Raw genomic sequence first — 19,921 nt, forward strand, 5'->3', positions numbered from 1 at the left:
CCTTTGGCTCAGGTCATGATCCCGGGGTCCTGGGATTGAATGCTGCATCAGGCTCCTGCTCAGTGGGGGATGTGCTTCTTCCTCTCCCTCTCCCCTCCAGTCATGCTCTCTCTCTCTCTTACAAAGTAAATTAATAAAACTTTTTTAAAAATCAAATAATAATAAAAAAAAAACTACCACAGCATTTTTCACAGAGCTGGAACAAACAATCCTAAATTTGTATGGAATCAGAAAAGACCCCAAATAGGTGAAGTAATGTTGAAAAAGAAAACCAAAGCTGGAGAAACCACAATTCCGGAGTTCAAGCTGTATTACAAAGCTGTAATCATCAAGACAGTATGGTACTGTCACAAAAATAGACACATAGATCAATGGAACAGAATAGAGAGCCCAGAAATGTACCCTCAAATCTATGGTCAACTAACCTTTGACAAAGCAGGAAACAATATCCAATTTAAAAAAAAAAAGAAGAAAAAAGTCTCTTCAACAAATGGTGTTGGGAAAACTGGACAGCCACATGTAGAAGAAAGAAACTGGACCACGTCTTACACCATACACACAAAAAAAATTTGAAATGGGTGAAAGATCTAAATGTGAGACAGGAATCCATCAAAATCCTAGAGGAGAACACAGACAGCAACCTCTTTGACCTCAGGTACAGAAACTTCTTACTAGAGATATCTCCAGAGGCAAGAGAAACAAAAGCAAAAATGAATTATTGGGACTTCATCAAGATAAAAAGCTTTCCTTTTACATTACAAAGGAAACAGTCAACAAAACTAAAAGACAGCCTACAGCATGGGAGAATGTATTTGCAAATATCTTATCAGATAAAGGGCTAATATCCAAAATCTATAAAAAAAAAAAAAACCTTATCAAACTCAATACCCAAAAAACAAATAATCCAATCAATAAGTGGGTAGAAGACATGAACAGACATTTCTCCAAAGAAGACATACAAATGGCCAACAGACACATGAAAAAATGATCCACATCGCTCAGCATCAGGGAAATACAAATCAAAACCACGATGAGATACCACCTCATACCAGTCAGAATGGCTAAAATTAGCAGCTCAGGAAACAGATGTTGGCAAGGACGCAGAGAAAGGGGAACCCTCTTATGTTGTTGATGGGAATGCAAACTGGTGCAACCACTCTGGAAAACAGTATGAAGCTTCCTAAAAAGGTTAAAAGTTGAAGTACTCTATGACCCAGCAACTGCTGGGTATTTATACTAGGTATTAAATTTAATACTGGGTATTAAATACTAGGTATTTACCCAAAGGATAAATACCCAAAGTGATTCGAATGGGTCACCTGCACTCCAATGTTTATAGCAGCAATGTCCACAATAACCAAACTATGAAAAGAGCCCAGATGTCCATTGACAGATGAATGGATCACAAAGATCATGCACACACACAAATGAATATTACTCAGCCATCAAAAAGAATAAAATCTTGCCATTTGCAATGACATGGACGGGACTAGAGGGTATTACGCTAAATGAAATAAGTCAGTCAGGGGCGCCTGGGTGGCTCAGTGGTTAAAGCCTCTGCCTTCGGCTCAGGTCATTATCTCAGGGTCCTGGGATCGAGTCCCGCATCGGGCTCTCTGCTCAGCAAAGAGCCTGCCTCCTCCTCCTCTCTCTCTCTGCCTACTTGTGATCTGTCTGTCAAATAAATAAAAAAAAAAAAACATTTATAAAAAAAAAAAAAGTCAGTCAGAGAAAGACAAATACCATATGATTTCACTATGTGGAATTTAAGAAACAAAACAAATGAACATAGGGGATGGGAAGGAAAAATAAAGTAAGATAAAAATAAAGAGGGAGGCAAGCTGTAAGAGATACTGAACTCTAGGAAACTGAGGGTTGCTGGAGGGGAGATGGGTGGGGGAGGGGGAGTATAATTGGGTGATGGACATTAAGGAGAGCACTTGATGTAATGAACCCTGGGAGTTATATGCAAATGATGAATCACTAAATTCTACCCCTGAAACTAATAATATCATATATGTTAATTAAATTGAGTTTAAATAAAAAATTTTTAACAATGACTTCTGTATCAAATTTAGATGTAAGCCTTACCAATAGTTATAGAAACATTTAGCACTATGACATGTTATTTTTTTTAGCTATTTTAATAGTCTTCTATTTTCACTTTTGATAATTAAGCCTCTATAATTGCAATTGAACCAGCTTTAAACCATCATTATACCATTATTTTTTATTACCAGAATGAAATTATTGAGACATATTTGTGTTAATGGTTATAATTTAACAGATATATTTGAAAAAGAAAAAAAGGATGTCTGTCCTTACCACTTCTGTTCAATGTTGCATAGAAGACTGGTACCTAAAGCAAAAAAAAAAAAAAAAAAAAAGAAAAAAAAAATTAAAAATATGTATGTATACACACACACACGTAAATACATATAAAGCATACATATTGGGAAAGAAGAAGTAGAGCTTTCTTTACTCATAAGCAACCTAAATGTCTCTGTAGAAAATCTTAAAGATTCTATGGAAGGACTAGTAGAATTAGTAAGTAAGTGCATTTGACAAGTTATAGGATGCAAGGTCAATGTAAGAAACCAGGGGCACCTGAAAGGCTCAGTGGGTTGGGCCTCTGCCTTTGGCTCAGGTCATTATCTCAGGGTCCTGGGATTGAGCTCCACATCAGGCTCCTTGCTCAGCGGGGAGCCTCCTTCTCCCTTTCTCTCTGCCTGCCTCTCTGCCTATTTGTGATCTCTCTCTGTCAAATAAATAAATAAAATCTTAAAAAAAAGAAAAAAATTTAAAAATATGTATATACACTCACACACATGTAAATACATATAAAGCATACATATTGGGAAAGAAGAAGTAGAGCTTTCTTTACTCAAAAGCAACCTAATTGTCTCTGTAGAAAATCTTAAAGATTCTATGGAAGGACTAGTAGAATTAGTAAGTAAATGCATTTCACAAGGTTATAGGATGCAAGGTCAATGTAAGAAATCAGGAACACCTGGAAGGCTCAGTGGGTTGGGCCTCTGCCTTTGGCTCAGGTCATGATCTCAGGGTCCTAAGATTGAGCTCCACATCAGGCTCCTTGCTCAGCGGGGAGGCTCCTCCTCCCTCTCTCTCTGCCTACCTTTCTGCCTACTTGTGATCTCTCTCTCTCTCTCTCGCTCTCTCTCTTTCTCTCTCTCTCTCTGGCAAATAAATGAATAAATAAATCCTTTAAAAAATGTAAGAAACCAACTTAATTTCTGTATGCTGGCAACAATTAAAAATTGGTATTTAAAAAACAATACCACGTATAATACTATAGAAAATACGAAATATATAAAATCAAATTTGACAAAATAAGCAGGACCTGTACACTGAAAATTACACAACATTGCTGAGAAAATTGCAATGGAAGAAGAGCTAAATAAATGTTCTTGGATTAAATTCGTTTACTCTGATTCTCCTCAGATTAATCTATAGATTCTGTTCAATCCAACTCAAAGTCCCAGCAAGTTTTTTGTTTATAAATTGACACACTGATTCTAAATTGTATATGTAATGTAAAGGATCTTTGTTAGCCAAAACAACTTTGAAAAAGAAGAAAAATTTGGAGGTCTTACACTGTCTGATTTTAAGACTTTTTATAAGGCTACAGTAATTAGGAGAGTGTGATATTTGTGTAAAATAGACATCTGCACCATAAGAACACCACTGAAACATGTAACAGTTGGAATGGAATAGAAAGTCTAGAAATATATCCACATATACAGGGTCAATGGATTTTCTACAGATGTGTCAAGGCAATTCAGTGTGGAAAGGATGATCTTTTCAACAAATGGTTCTGGAGCAATTGGTTGGCCATTTGCCAAACAAACAAAAATGAACCTCTGTCCTTAGCTCACACTATGTGCAAAGACTGATTTGGAATATAGACTTGAATATAACGACTGAAACTAGAATATCTGGAAGAAAACATAGGAGAAAATGTTAATGAATTTGGGTTCGACAGAGGTCTTTTAAATTAAAAAAAAAAAACTATAAAAAAATTGATGAGGTGCTCTTGGGTGGCTCAGGTAATGGTCTCAGAGTCCTGTGATCAAGCCCTGCATCAGGCTTTCTGCTCTGCATTGGAGGGAGTCTGCTTCTCTGTCCCACTCCCCCTGCTGGCACTTGTTCTTACTCTCTCTCTCTCTCAAATAAATAAATAAAATCTTTTAAAAATTTGATAAATTGGGGGCACCTGGGTAGCTCAAGTTGGGCCTTCGCCTTCGGCTCAGGTCATGATCCCAGAGTCTTCGGATCGTGCCCCGCATCGTGCTCTCAGCTCAGTGGAGAGTCTGCTTTCCCTTCCCCCTTTGCCTGCCTCTCTGCCTACTTGTGTTCTCTCTCTCTCTCTCTGTCAAATAAATAAATTTTTTTTTTAAAAATTGATGATTGGACTTCCTTAATTCCAAAAACTTTTGCTCTTTAGAAGACACCATTAAGCAAATGAATGCACCAGCCACATTTGTGAGAAAATACTCATAAAGCATATCTGACAAAGTCATCTAAAATATATAAAGCAATCTTACAATTCAGTATTTCTAAGAAAACCCAATAAAATAATGAGCAGATTTGAAAAGACACTTCACCAAAGAAGATACAGAAAAGATGCTCAAGGGGCGCCTGGGTGGCTCAGTGGGTTAAAGCCTCTGCCTTCGGCTCAGGTCATGATCTCAGGGTCCTGGGATCAAGCCCCATATCCAGCTCTCTGCTCAGCAGGGAGCCTGCTTCCTCCTCTCTCTCTCTCTCTTTCTCTCTCTCTCTCTGCCTGCCTCTCTGCCTATTTGTGATCTCTCTGTCAAATAAATAAATAAAATCTTAAAAAAAATGCTCAAAATCATCAGTCACATGAGAATATGCAAATTGGAGGCACAGTGAGATACTTTCACATAGCCACTAGAATGGCGTAAAAGGGACTGACAGTACTACATGTGAGGATGTGGAACAATGGTTACTCTCATGCACTGCTGGTTGAAGTGCAAAATGGCACAACCATTTTAGAAACTTTTTGACAGTTTCTTAAAATATATACACCTACCACTTGACTCAGCCAAATGAAGTGAAGGTGTATGTTCAAAGATTTCTGCATAAGTACTCATTGTGGCTTTTATTTGTAGTAGCCAGAAGTTGGAAACAACCATCAGGAGATGAATAAGCAAACTGTGATATAGCCCTATGATGGATACATGCAACCTCATGTATCAGGACAGTTATGCTGAGTAGAAGAAGTGAAACACAGAAGAATAGAAATTGTATGATTCCATTGATACAAAATACATGTAAACCAATATAAAGTTATTGAAATAAATAGTGGTTGCCTGGGAACTGCGAGCGGAGGAATGAGATGGATTACAAAAGGGCACAGGAATATCTTGAGAGTGATGGTTATGTTCATTCTCTTCACTATGATAATGGCTTCATGATGTATACTTATGTCAGAACTCACCAAATTATATACTTTATTTTTTTAAAGATTTTATTTATTTATTTGACGGAGAGACAGAGGACAAGTAGGCAGAGCGGCAGGAAGAGGAAGAGGGAGAAGCAGGCTCTCTGCTGAGCAAGGAGCCCGATGTGGGGCTTGATCCCAAGACCCCAGGATCATGACCTGAACCAGAGGCAGCTGCTTAGCCAACTGAGCAACCTAGGTGCCCCTTATTATTTTTTTAATTAAACTCTACCCTCAGTGTAGGGCTCCAACTCACGACCCTGAGATCAGAAATCACATGCTGTACTGACTGAGCCAACTAGGTGCTCCTCAAATTATGCATTTAAAATGTGCAGTTTATTGCACATCAATTATACCTAAGAAAATCTATTCTGAAAATTTTAATTAACTCTAGCCAAACTGCCCTCTTTGTAGGTTATGTCAATTCACACTCCCATCGTTAGCATGTGAGAGTCTTACTCTGTCCGTCTTTAACCCAGTTTATCGTTCAAATGTTTGATCTTTGCAAATTGGGCAGGTGAGAAACGCATTAATGATATTTTAATTTTCATTTCTTTGTGAATGAAGATAGCATGTTTTCATATTCTTAAGAGCTCTAGGTATCTTCTTTTCTATGTGTTATCTATTAATGTTTTTTTTACCTTTATTATTGTGATGTTAGTCATTTTTTTCTTTTCTTTTCCCTTCTTAACAGATTTTATTTGTCAGAGAGAGAGAGAGCACAAGCAGGGGGAACGGCAGGCAGAGGGAGAGGGAGAATGAGAGGGAGAAGCAGGCTTCCCTGCAGAGCAAGGAGCCTGATGTGTGGCTCCATCCCAGAACCCTGGGATCATGACCTTAGCCAAAGGCAGTTGCTTAACCAACTGAGCCTCCCAGGCGCCCTAGTCATTTTCTTATTTATTTCAGGAAAAATACGTATTAGGGAAATTAGCTGTTTTTACTTTGAGCTGCACAGATTTGTATCCCAGTTTGCTATTTGTATTTTGATGTCATTCATCATCTTTTTGTCATGCAGATTTCTTAATTCAGGCAAATTTTTTGATCTTTGGGTTTCTTGTTTTTGTTTTATATTGTTTTATTTTATTATCATTCTTAGAAATATCTTTCCTATTCAGAGGCTATGCTTCCTAAAGGTTTTTTCTTATTTTTTTAAAAAATAGTTTTATGGTTTCTTGTTTACGTTTAATTTTTCATCCAATTGGAATCTATCCTGGTATAAGATAGGAAGTATGGAACTAACTTTATTCTTTTCCAGATAGCTACCCACTTTCCCCAACACCAGTTATTGGATAATTCTTTTTCCTCCCATTGACTTAAAATGTCATCTTTGTCATCTACTAAATTCCCATGTGTTTTAGGATCTATTGCTAGACCATCTATTCTGTTCCACTGATGTGTCTAATTATTGCAATTTTATAAAATACTTTAATATCTAATAGGTCTAGTCTATCACTATTACTTTCTTTTTCTGTTTAATTAAGAGAAACTTACCCAGAAAAACATTGTTTTTAAATATTATTTTCAAATATGTGTTTTGTAGTATGTTCTGCAGTGTAATTATTTAAATGTATACTGGAAATGACTGAGTTGGGAAAGAACTACTCTTTTTAAAAAATAGCTGATTTTTAAAAATAATAATAAAATAAAATACCTGATTTACATTGGTAAAATTATAGGCTAATTATTTTTTTAATTTTTTAAAGATTTTATTTATTTATTTGACAGACAGAAATCACAAGTAGACAGAGAGGCAGGCAGAGAGAGAGGGAAGCAGACTCCCCGCTGAGCAGAGAGCCTGACGCAGGGCTCGATCCCAGGACCCTGAGATCATGACCTGTACCGAAAGGCAGAGGCTTTAACCCACTGAGCTACCCAGGCACCCCTAATTATTTTTTTTAAAGATTTTACTTTAAGCTGTCTATACTGCCAACATAGGGCTCAGATTTATAACTCTGTGATCAAGAGTCACATACTCTACCCACTGAGCCAGCCAGGTGCTGTCAGGCTACTTACTTCCAAAATATCTCAAAGACTTGTAATTCATATAAAACTGGATTTTATTTACTTGTAACTTTTTAAGATAAAGCTTTTGAAATTTTCTATCAGTTGTCTCATTTCCTTAATATTGCTGTAAAGCAGAATAAAAGACTAGAATAATTTATTTCAAATTATCAGCTTATTTTAGGGCTAATTTACATACTATGATACTGCTAATTATAAAATTTTTACAAGACACTTCTGTGGTCCTGCGTTTCCTCTTATATCAAATGAGGGGTATTAGAAGTTTCAACATGCTAAGAACAAAGAGAAACTAAGAACTTTGATGTGTTTATTACTGCTGTTCTCTCCAAATCTCAGATTTGTATCTATATAACAAGGGCATTGTATTTAAATTATCTTGTATATCTCCAATTTTTCAGTGCTCTAGGATAAGTAATTTCTTGTCTACTCCGAAGTTAAGTCTAGGAAGTATGTTTGATTGTTCATTTTATTTTGTGTTTTCCCTTACATTATATTTTTCCCTCTTGGACAGCCTCTTTTAGCATTCTTTGAATGGAATGAAGAATTGCAACAACCACATTTGACTAACAGAAAGTTTAGATCATATCACCTGGAAGATTCTGAAGATTCTGAAGATTTTGAAGATAGTTCCCAACTATCAGAAAAACCTTTAACACTCAATTTTGAATGTGAAGATGTGGAAAAGCCATTGGATTTAAGTCAGATGGATTCATTTCAACAACCGCTATGTAGAGATACCCCTTTCCCAAAACTGGTTAGTTGCAGTATTTCTGCTGCCCATGGTTCAGCCCTTTTGGGAGATGAGCCCTTTGAAGGTGCTTGTTTCCTCCATCATCCCCGCTTACATCCTAAGACGTTTGCTAGGAGTCTCAAAGAGTTTGGTCCATCTAAGAATGACCAAGACCTTCAAGCTGACCATTTGGGTGACATTACCCCTGCGTCATATACCCCTTACAGACTGCCTCCCCCACATCTTAAATCCTTTGCTTTTTGTGCTCGTGAAGGTGTCTCATTTAACTCCAGTGATGTTAATCTACCTGAAACTTATCAAGGCCATAAGACCCACAATTCTGCTGATATTTTCTCTGAGTTGGACTCTCCTCTGCAGCCGAATATTCATTTGCCTCCTCGTAGACTTAATTCTGCTGGTCCATCCAGAGGGTTTGCAGCTCATTCCCTTTCTTGTTCTCCTCTTTATTTTCAAAATTCTGCAGTTCCTTTCAGCGCCAGTTACAAGCCACCAGCATATCTGTTTGCTAACACTGAATCGGAGGCTTCTTTCTGTACAGCTCTTTCTGCCGGAACTTCATTATCTGCTTCAAGTAATGGAAGTTTTTCTGAAACAGAAAATAATGGAACACCAGAATTTCTGGCAAATTATTTTCTTCAAGAAGTGACAATATCTGAAAAAAAAAAAAAGAAAAAGAAAAAAGAAGTGACAATATCTGATATAACAGGAAGTGATTTTACTGCAAGCTTCCAGGCACGAAAATATGAACAGAGCTGGATGAATACTGTGCCTTGGACTGAACTCTTCAGTCTACAAACTGAGGTATTAGTCTTATTTACCCTTAGGTCTGTGGTTAATTAGCTTCATAGTTCAGAACAGAGCTACTCAAAGTAGCTGCTCGTTGAAATACTTACCAGTGCATTAGTGAGGAAAGTGACTGGTGGAAGAATGTAAATCAACACACTGCTTCCTTCACTGAGAAAATCTTGCTTAAAAAAAAGCCATTGAACAATATAGTGTGCTTGATGATGGTATTTATCTATTTTTAATTGTTAGGCCAGAATGTCATGCAAGTGAATGTTAATATTCCTCAGCTGAAAATTAGCATCCCTAAGTGGGTCATGGGGTAACACCTTGATTTGCTAGGTTCTAGAACAGATAGATGAATTACAATCATGTAAACTTCCCTTGTGAAGTAAAGAACAAGTGTTGTAAGTATACTCTGATTGTTTTCACATATGGTCTTGGGAATATTACTCAACATGTTAGACTGTGTTAGAACTTATCATTCCATTTGTGAAGCTAGTAAACACTCAATAAATATAGTTCTTGCACTGGTACTAAGACCCAGTCACACATGTATAATTATGTGTTTTAATGTAAAGTAGTTTAGTGAAGCAGAAAAGCGACTTGATTTAGTGTGAGACTAAATTTGAGCCTTAGTCCTACTTCTTTGTGATTTAAGGCAAGTCAAAACCTTTCTGAGTTTTAGTTTCTTCACCCATACACGGGGGGTAATAATGGTGTCTGCCTCTTAGAATGGCTTTAAGGTTTAAATGAGATAATAACAGCTGTCAGCTTTCTTTTTTTTTTTTTTTTTAAACCTGAAAGAACATACATGAAAACAGTGTTGGAAATAGTATAGCAGGTACTGTCATTTATGGGCCCTGGAGCCAGACTGTCGGGGCTTAAATTGTGCTTCTGCTGCTTATTAGCTGTGTGACTTTGAACAAGTTGCTTAACTTCTCTGTGCCTCAGTATTCTCAACTGAAAAGTAGTTCTTATCTGCAAAAGGTATAGTAATAGCCTCCACATGAGTGGCTAAACAGATTAAAAAAAAAAAAAAAAAAAACCCGGCATCTAGAACTAGTTCATCACTAGTTAGCATATGCCAACTGTTAGCATATGCTAACATGCTGTGATTTTTTCAAATTATTGCTGTCAAGTCCATGCATCTGCCTATGACCTCACCCTTTTTCTGCTCCCTGTATTAGTGCCCCTGAGACCTGGAGTTGATCTACTTCAAGTTCAAGATCCCCATGTTCAGGTTTACAACTACCTCATAATATGTAAGAAACATCAGCCCTAAAAGTTAGCTGAGGTGGGCAGAGGACAGTGAGAATAAGTAAGATAGTTTTAAGGCGCATATTCATCATAACAATTTTATATTTAGTTAAAAAAATGTCATTTTCACATTTCAGACATCATAAAGGCACATTTTTAATGTTGATCAAAAGGAATCATGCTCTAACAAATAGCATGGAGGACATGGGGAGTTAGGAGAAGGCAGTTGGGGGAAATTGGAAGGGGAGGTGAACCATGAGAGACTATGGACTCTGAAAAACAGTCTGAAGGGTTTGAAAAGGTGGGGGGGTGGGAGTTTGGGGGAACCAGGTGGTGGGTATTAGAGAGGGCACGGATTGCATGGAGCACTGGGTGTGGTACAAAAACAATGAATACTGTTATGTTGAAAATAAATTTAAAAAATGATTTAAAAAAAAAGGAATCATGCTCAAATCTCAAACTTTTAAGTTTGAGAAACATCACAATTACATTTTCAATGTATTTTTTCTGAAATGCCTGTAGCTTATGGCACTGCCCCAAACTGCCTGTTCTTCTGAGGTGCTTGCTCAGCACATCTTCTTTCTGCAATCATGTCACCTTCAATGAAGTCTCACTTTCCCTACAGTCTTTTATTTTCATTTACATATGTCATCCAAATCCTGTCCTTTTGCACTTGGCATTTTAATTAAAGTTTCCTTACCATGAAAAAGAAAAGTTTGAGAAACATCAGTTCAAAGCATTACTAGAAGAAAAAAAATACATAACACCATTTTTTAAAATCCTTAGACATGAGCAGCTTTCCATACTTTTTTTTTAAGATTTTTATTTATTTATTTGACACAGAGACAGATATATCACAAGTAGGTAGAGAGACAGGCAGAGAGAGAGGGTAAGCAGGCTCCCCGCCAAGCAGAGAGCCCGATGTGAGACTCGATCCCAGGACCCTGGGATCATGATCTGAGTTGAAGGCAGAGACTTAACCCATGAGCCACCCAGGTGCCCTGCTTTCCAGATTTTTTTTTTAAGATTTTATTTATTTATTTGACAGAGGTCACAAGTAGGCAGAGAAGCGGGCAGAGAGAGAGGAAGGGAAGCAGGCTCCCTGCTGAGCAGAGAACCCAATGCGGGTCTCGATCCCAGGACCCTGGGACCATGACCCAAGCCAAAGGCAGAGGCTTTAATCCACTGAGCCACCCAGGCACCCCTCCAGACTTTATAAATGCCACCTGGTACATAACATCCATAGTATTTTTGAGATTCCCAACAATACTGTGTCATTAGTATATGAAGAATTTCAATTTTAAGAATAATAAAAATAGGGGCGCCTGGGTGGCTCAGTGGGTTAAAGCCTCTGCCTTCGTTCGGGTCATGATCTCAGGGACCCTGGATCAAGCCCCACATCGAGCTCTCTGCTCAGCAGGGAGCCTGCTTCCTCCTCTCTCTGCCTGCCTCTCTGCCTACTTGTGATCTCTATCTGTCAAATAAATAAAATATTTTTTAAAAAAGAATAATAAAAATAGTAATTAAAAATTTTTGATAATAAAAATTTTAGAAATGTCTTAAACTGAATTAAAATAATTGGAAACATATTATTTATTATATTACATTCTTATGTATGTGAATCAATTTTAGTACTGTGGCTTAAATTTGTTTTTTATTTCATAGGATGGCTTCTGGAAACTTACACCAGAACTGGGATTTATATTAAACCTTAATACAATTATTTTAAGCAGCTTTCTTGAACAAAAAGGCATTTGCTCTCTGGGTAAGTCACCATTTTTCTATTAATTAAATGGCACGCTCTTAATTATTTAAATTTTGTTGTAAACTAGTGTACTACTATGATAATTATGTAAGTTACATATGAGTGGAATTATTTTTGTTAACCATCAAAGAAAACAGAGGACTAGTTTCTATGCATATCTTCACCACTGATTAGGCTTTGCGTAATTAGTTAGCATAAGTAGCAGTAACTTCTGTTTTAAAAAATAGAAAATTTCAGTAGCTTAACGTAAAGATTATTTTCTTGCCCATATCACAGTCAAATAGTGGTCAGCAGGAAATTCCACTCCAGGTTGTCATTTACAGACCCAGGCTCCTTCCATATTGTGGCTCTACCATTATCAAAAGTGTCTTTAAAATTACTCTGGTAAAAAGAAAATTGCTCTGGCATCACTTACGTGGTAGATAGGAGAAAGAGTAAATGTGGCAGGATCGAGTCACAGAACTCCACCCAGATACAAGAAGGCTGGGAAATGTACTTTAGCTTTGTGTTAAGGAAAAGAAAACAGCTTTTATGAGCATTTAGTCAGTCTCTGCCAGAGCAAGTTTGACCTCTGTGGACCTGTTTCTTGTTATGATACTGAAGGGGATAGATGAGCAATTGGTTTAAAGGTCAAATGCTAGCTCTAAGTTAAGAGATTTTTTAAATAAAATATTATTATTATTATTAAACAACTAGTCAGTATTCATTGAACAGCAAGGTCTAACTACCCTGACATTTCTGAGGAAATGTCAGGGTTTTCATACTCAGGCTTATTCCATGGTTAGCAGATCTTTGTCTATTTGACCTGCTCTACACTAAAAAGAAATGATGAATATCTGCATAAGGAGAATTCTAGTTCTGGGAATGATAAAGGGGATTGTATCAGACTAACTCTCCTACCAAAAACACTTTTTAACCCCAGACAAAATATTTTAAAACCACTCTTTTAAGGCCTAGAATACAATAAAAAACAGACAGAACCAAAGGGTACAAAATCCCTGAAAAAAGGAAGAAAATGAGGTGAGCTCCACATTTATCCAGCTGTTGTTTTGCCCAAAAGTACTTCTCAGTTCATGAGGCACAGGAGAGATTGAACTGAAACAGAAAGTCTTAACAGGATAATGATATTTGGGTCAGAGTTCAAGGCTGCCAGAGTTGCTAGAAATTAAGGGTGAAAATCCTAGAAAGGAGTGAGCCATGGAGCAGGGACCTCTGAAATCTGCATACAAATTCCCTCACATCTTGGTTCTCCCTAACCCATATATACACACAGGGTGTGACTTTAAGGAATCTAGAAAAAAACAACAACTAGAAAGGAAACGTGTAGAGCAGAGATTTCAGCTTCTGCCAAGTTTTGGGGAGACAGAGTTTGGCATTTGAATTATAACAAATTAGAATTTATAAAAATCTCAAGTTTTCCACTAAAACCCAAAAATTATCAAAAGGACCATAAATTATGATCAAAGACTTCCACAGGATGAAGGAGAAATACAAAATAGGCCCACCCTAACAAAACCTAAAACAAAGCTTTCAAAGGATATACCAAAACAAAACTCAACACTTTTTAGAATAAGATAGCATAATCCAGAGTCTCCACAATTTTCAAGGTACAATCTAGAATGAAAATTTAATAATATACAAAGAAGCAAGAAAATATGACTTAAAATCTAGGGGAAATGGCCTAAAGATGCTGACCTACAGATGCCCCTTATGTTGAAATTTGCAGACAGGATTTAAAACTGCTATTAAAAATACAGTAAAGGGGGACGCCTGGGTGGCTCAGTTGGTTAAGCGGCTGCCTTCGGCTCAGGTCATGATCCCAGCGTCCTGGGATCGAGTCCCACATCGGGCTCCTTGCTCGGCGGGGAGCCTGCTTCTCCCTCTGCCTCTGCCTGCCTCTCTGTCTGCCTGTGCTCGCTCACTCTCTCTCCCTCTGTCTCTGACAAATAAATAAATAAATAAAATCTTTAAAAAAAAATACAGTAAAGGAAAAAAAAATACAGTAAAGGGGCGCCTGGGTGGCTCAGTGGGTTAAAGCCTCTGCCTTCGGCTCAGGTCAAGATCCCAGGGTCCTGGGATCAAGCCCCGCTTCGGGTTCTCTGCTCAGCAGGAAACCTGCTTCCCTTCCTCTCTCTCTCTCTCTCTCTCCCTCTCTGCCTGCCTCTCTGCCTATTTGTGATCTCTGTCAAATAAATAAAAATAAAATCTTTAAAAATACAGTAAAGGTTTTATCAGAAAAGAAGAACAGAAAGGGTGAACAAATGGGAGGAGCTCAGCAAATAGATGGAAACTGTAAGAATCAAATGAAAACCCTAGAACTGGAAATTACAATATCTTCAATGGAAGGGCCATTGGATGGGCTTAGTAGCAGAATGTACAAAACAAAACAAAAAGAAATCATGTAACTTAAGTTATAATAATATAAAGTGGTAATAAAAATTATCCAAACTGAAGCACAGAAAAAAAATAGAATGAAAAAAGAAGAGAATCCAGGACATGTGGAGTGATACCAAAAGGTTTACATTTGTATAATTGGGATCCCAGGAGGAATGAGAGTAGATAGAAAAATGTTTGAATAAATAATAACTGAATTTTCTCCAAAATTGTTGAAAGACATCAACGTCTAGATCTGAGACATTCAGCAGAACTTCAGGCAGGATAAATACAATTAGAACCACATTTAAGAAACCAGAATCAAACTGCTGAAAATCACAGATAAATCTTAAAGCAAACAGAAAACAAGGACACATTGGAGTCAGGAGAACATCTATAAGAATTTTAAATTATCCCACATCAGAAATAATGGAAGCTAGGGGTACCCAGGTGGCTCAGTTGGTTAAGCAGCTACCTTCAGTTCAGGTCATGATCTCAGTTTCCTGGGATAGAGTCCCATGTCCAGCTCTCTGCTCAGCGAGGAGCCTACTTCTTCCTCTCCCTCTGCCTGCTGCTCCATCTGCTTGTGCCATCTCTCTCTCTCTCAAATAAATAATAAAATCTTTAAAAAAAAGGAAGAAAGAATGGAAGCTAAAAAATAATAGAATAATATATTTAAAGTGATGAAAGAAAAAGCCCTACAAACTAAGAACTCTATATTCAGCAGAAAAGAGCCTTTAAAAATAAAGGAGAGGGATACCTAGGCGGCTCAGTCAGTTAAGCATCTGCCTTCAGCTCAGGTGGTGATCCTGGAGTCCTAGGATCATGGCCTGAGCTGAAGACAGATGCTTAACCAACTGAGCCACCCAGGCACTCCAAATGAGAGAATTCTTAAAAGATCAAAATAAATGGAGAAAAATTTTAAGGTAATGAATGGGTTTAGAAAACTAAAAATGTGAAGATGTTGGTTCTCCCCAATTGATCTATAGATTCAGTGTTGTGAATACATGCCCACAAATTTGATAATCTAGATAAAATGGACTAATTCCTTGAAAGACAGTATCTGCCAAAACTCACAAAAGAAGAAATGGAAAATAGAATAGACCTGTATCTATTAAAGAAATTGAATCAATAATTAATAACTTTCCAAAACATAAAACACCAGGCCCAGTGAGTTCACTGGTGAATTCTACCAAACATTTAAGGAAGGAATTATACCAAATCTCTATAATGTCTTTCAGAATTAGAGAAGCAGAGAGAATAATTCCTAACTCATTCTATAAGGGCAATATCACCCTAATACCAAAACCAGACAAAGTCATTACAAGACAAGAAAACTACAAACCATTATCCCTCATAACATAGACACAAAAATCCTCAACAAAATATTAGGAAGTTGAATCCAAAAAAGTATGAAAAGACCAATACACCATGACCAAGTGGGATTTATCACAGGTATACAAGTCTGGTTCAACATTAGGAAATCAATTAATGTGATCCATTATGTCAATAAACTAAAAATGAAAAATCACATGATCATATCAATAGATTAGGAAAAAAGCATTTGAGAAGATCCAACACTCGTTCATGCTAAAAACTCTCAGTAAACAATGAATAGAGGAGAATCTCTTCAACTTAATAGAGACTATTAAAAAAAAAAACTATAGTTAATATTATACTTACAGGTGAGAAACTAGAAGCTTTTACATGAAGATCAGGTACAAGGCAAAGATTGCCCCTCTTTCCACTCCTTTTTAATATTGTACTGGGAGTACTTGCTAATGCAGTAGGCAAGAAAAGGAAGTAAAAGATAAATAGACCAGGAAGGAAGAAATTAAAATTTTCTTTGTTTAGAGATGATATATTTGTCTATGTTGAAAATTCAAAAGAATCAACAAAAAACCCTTGAAACTTAACTGAAATTAAAATAAAAACTTTAAAAAGGTTTTAATAAGATTTGCAGATGAAGTAAAAGAAAAAATTCTTGAAACTAGTGAACAATTATACCAAGGTTACAGGATACAGATTAATATAAAAAAGCCAATTGCTTTCCTATATTCCAACAAAGAACAAATGGAATTTGAAATTAAAAACACAATATCCTTTATATTGGCACTCTCAAAAATGAAACATATAGGTATAAATGTAACAAAATATGTATAAGAGCCATATGAAGAAAACAATAAATCTGATCTCTGATCAAAGAAGAGCTAAATAAATGGATTGATGTTCCATGTGCATAAATAGGAAAACTCAGTATTGTCAAGATTGAGCTACAGATTCAATGGAATACCAATCAAAATCCCAGCAAGTTATTTTATAGATATGGACAAACTGATTCCCAAATTTATATGGAGAGGCAAACAACTTCAACTAGCCAAAACAATATCGAAGAAGAAAGTTGGAAGACTGATGCTATGCAACTTCAAGACTTTTTCTTTTTTAAGATTTTATTTATTTATTTATTTATTTATTATTTGAGAATGAGAGAGAGAGCTTGAGAGGAGAGAGGTCAGCAGGAGAAGCAGACTTCCTGTCAAGCAGGGAGCCCGATCTGGGACTCGATCCCAGTACTCCAGGATCATGACCTGAGCAGAAGGCAGTCACTTAACGAACTGAGCCACACAGGCGCCCACAACTTCAAAACTTACTATAAAGTTACAGTAATCAAGACAGTGTGGTATTGATAACAATATAGACAAATAGGTCAAAGGAACAGAAGAGCCCAGAAGGAGATTCACTGCAATCCCAGGGGACATTTTTATACAAACAGACAAACTGATTTTAGAATTTATATGAAAATGCAAAACCCCTTAGAATAATCAAGATAATCTCGTGGTAGAAGACGACAGTAGAAGTGCACAAATGTAAGACTAGCCAGTATGATACTGACATAAAAATAGATAAGTAGACTAATGGAACACAATAGAAGTCCAGGTAAAGACCTGCATATTTAGTCCATAGATTTTCTTCAAAGAAACCAATGAAATTAATGGGAAAGGAAGAGTTTTCAAAACTGATCTTAGAAAAATTGGATTTGTAAATGGAAGGAAAAAAAACTCAACCCTTCCTTCATGCCCTACTCAAAAATTAATTTGAGGGGCACCTGGGTGGCTCATTTAGTTAAGCATCTGTCTTCAGCTCAGGTCATGATCCCAGGGTCCTGGGATCAAGCACCTAGTCAGGCTCCCTTCTCAGCGAGGAGCCTGCTTTTCCTTCTCCCTCTGTCTGCTGCTCCCCCTGCTTGTTCTCTTTCTCTCCCTCTCTCTCTTTCTCTGTGTCAAATAAATAAATAAAATATTTCTTAAAAATTAATTTGAAATGGAACATAGACCTAAATGTAGAACTATAATACTCCTAGAGGATATAAGAAAACTGGAAAATTTACAAATATGTGGAAGTTAAACAACATGTTACTGAACAAAGAAGAAATCAAAAGAGAAATTAAAAATACTTGAGTGAATGAAAATGGAAATATAATATACCAAAACATGGGATGTGGCAGAAGTAACTCAAAGGAGGAAGTTTATAGCAATAAACGAAAAATCTCAACTAAATAACCTAACTTTACACTGCAAGGAACTAGGAATAGACAAACTAAACTCAAAGTTAGTAGAAGGAAGAAAATAACAAAGTTCAGAGTGGAAATAAATGAATTAGAGACTAAAAGGACAATAGAAATGATCAATGAAATGAGCTATTTTTAAAAGATAAACAAAATAAATAAATCTTCAGCTAGATTCACCAAGATAAAATAGAGATGACTCAGATAAAATCAGAAATGAAAGAGTAATTGCTGTTGATGCCATAGAAATCTAAAGGGTCATAAGAAACTACTATGAAAAATTATATGCGAACATATTAGACAAGTTAGAGCAAATGGATAAATTCCTAGAAACATACAACCTACCAAGACTGAATCATGAAGAAATAGAAAATTTGAACAAACTCATTACTAGTAAGGAGATTGAATCAGTAACCAAAAACTGCCCAGCAAACAAAAGTTCAGATCACTGTGAATTGTACCAAACACTTAAAGAATTAGCACCAATCCTTCTCAAATTCTTCCAAAATGTAGAAGAGGAAGGAACACTTCCAAACTCATTTTATAAGGCCACCATTCGTCTGATACAAAAACCAGACAGAGAGACTACAAGAACAGAACATTACAGGTCGATATCCTAATGATTACATATACAAAAATCTCAAAATATTAGAGACTCAAATTCAACAATACATTGAAAGTATCATGATCAAGTGGGATTTATTCCAGGGATTCAAGGATGGTTCAACATCTGCAATTTAATCAATATACCCCATTAACAAAATGAAGGATAAAAAAATCATATGATCATTTCAGTGGATACAGAAAAAGCATTTGACAATTTCTTTTTATCGTTTATGTTAAAAAAAAAACACCTCTCAACAAAGTGGATTTGGAGGGAATGTACCTCAGCATAATAATACCTGACAAGCGCACAGCTAACATAATATTCAATAGTGAAGAATAGAAAACTTTTCCTCTAAGATCAGAAGCAAGACAAGGATGCCCACTGTCCACATTTTTATTCAACCTAGTATTGGAGGTCCTAGTGATAAAGGAGTCCTAGGCAAGAAAAAGAAATAAAAGGCATCAAATCAGAAAGGAAGAAGTACAACTGTTACTATTTGCAAATGACATAATAGTATATGTAGAAAACCCTAAAGACTCAAAAAAACTGTTAGAATTAATAAAAAATTTCAGGAAAAAAATTGTTAGAATTAATAAATTCAGGAAATTTGCAGGATACAAAATCAGTACACAAAATCAATTTTGTTTGTATGCAATGATAGTGAGCTATCAGAAAAAGATTTTAAGAAAATAATTCCATTTACAATATCAGAAAGAATATAATCAGAAAGAATAAAATATCAGAAAGATATATCTGAAAGAATCAGAAAGAATAAAATATCAGAAAGAATAAAAGAAAGAATCAAATATCAGAAAGAATAAAATACCGAGGAATAAATATAACCAAGGAGGTGAAAGACTTATACATGTAAACTATAAGATATTGATGGAAAAAAACTGACATAAATAAAAAGAAAGGTACTCCATGCTCTTAGATTAGAATATTACTAAAATGTTCATACTAGCCAAAGCAGCCTACAGATTCAGTGCAATCCTTATCAAATTTCCAGTGGCATTCTTCACAGAAATAGAACAAACAAACCTAAAATGTATACAGAACCCCTCTCAATACAAAGCTTTTTAAATTTTGTGTGCAATTGAAAAATGAAAAGCACAAAGAATGGGAGAAAATATTTGCAAATCATATATCTGATAAGGGACTGGTATCTAGAATATATAAAGAACCCTTATAATTCAGTTATAAAAAGACAAATAATGCTATTAAAACATAGTCAAAGGATTTGAATAAATATTTCTCTCAGGCTCATTAGTCATCAAGGAAATGAAAATAAAAACTATAGTGAAGTACTA

The 19,921-nt window shown here is 36.1% G+C and overlaps 1 protein-coding gene across 7 annotated transcripts in view; it reads left to right on the forward strand.

Annotated features, from left to right (window-relative positions):
* The window catches only part of PARP4 (poly(ADP-ribose) polymerase family member 4), a 133,465-nt gene that overhangs the window by 100,914 nt on the left and 12,630 nt on the right, over window positions 1-19,921 (forward strand). For all 7 annotated transcript variants that reach the window (XM_032838200.1, XM_032838204.1, XM_032838205.1 and 4 more), the window contains 2 exons: window positions 8,019-9,059; window positions 11,967-12,066. In XM_032838200.1, coding sequence (XP_032694091.1) covers window positions 8,019-9,059; window positions 11,967-12,066 — 1,141 coding nt within the window. The remainder of the gene's footprint in view (window positions 1-8,018; window positions 9,060-11,966; window positions 12,067-19,921) is intronic.

Source organism: Lontra canadensis, unplaced genomic scaffold (genome assembly GCF_010015895.1).
Source record: "Lontra canadensis isolate GAN:19392208 unplaced genomic scaffold, GSC_riverotter_1.0 scaffold103, whole genome shotgun sequence".
Lineage (NCBI taxonomy): Eukaryota > Metazoa > Chordata > Mammalia > Carnivora > Mustelidae > Lontra > Lontra canadensis.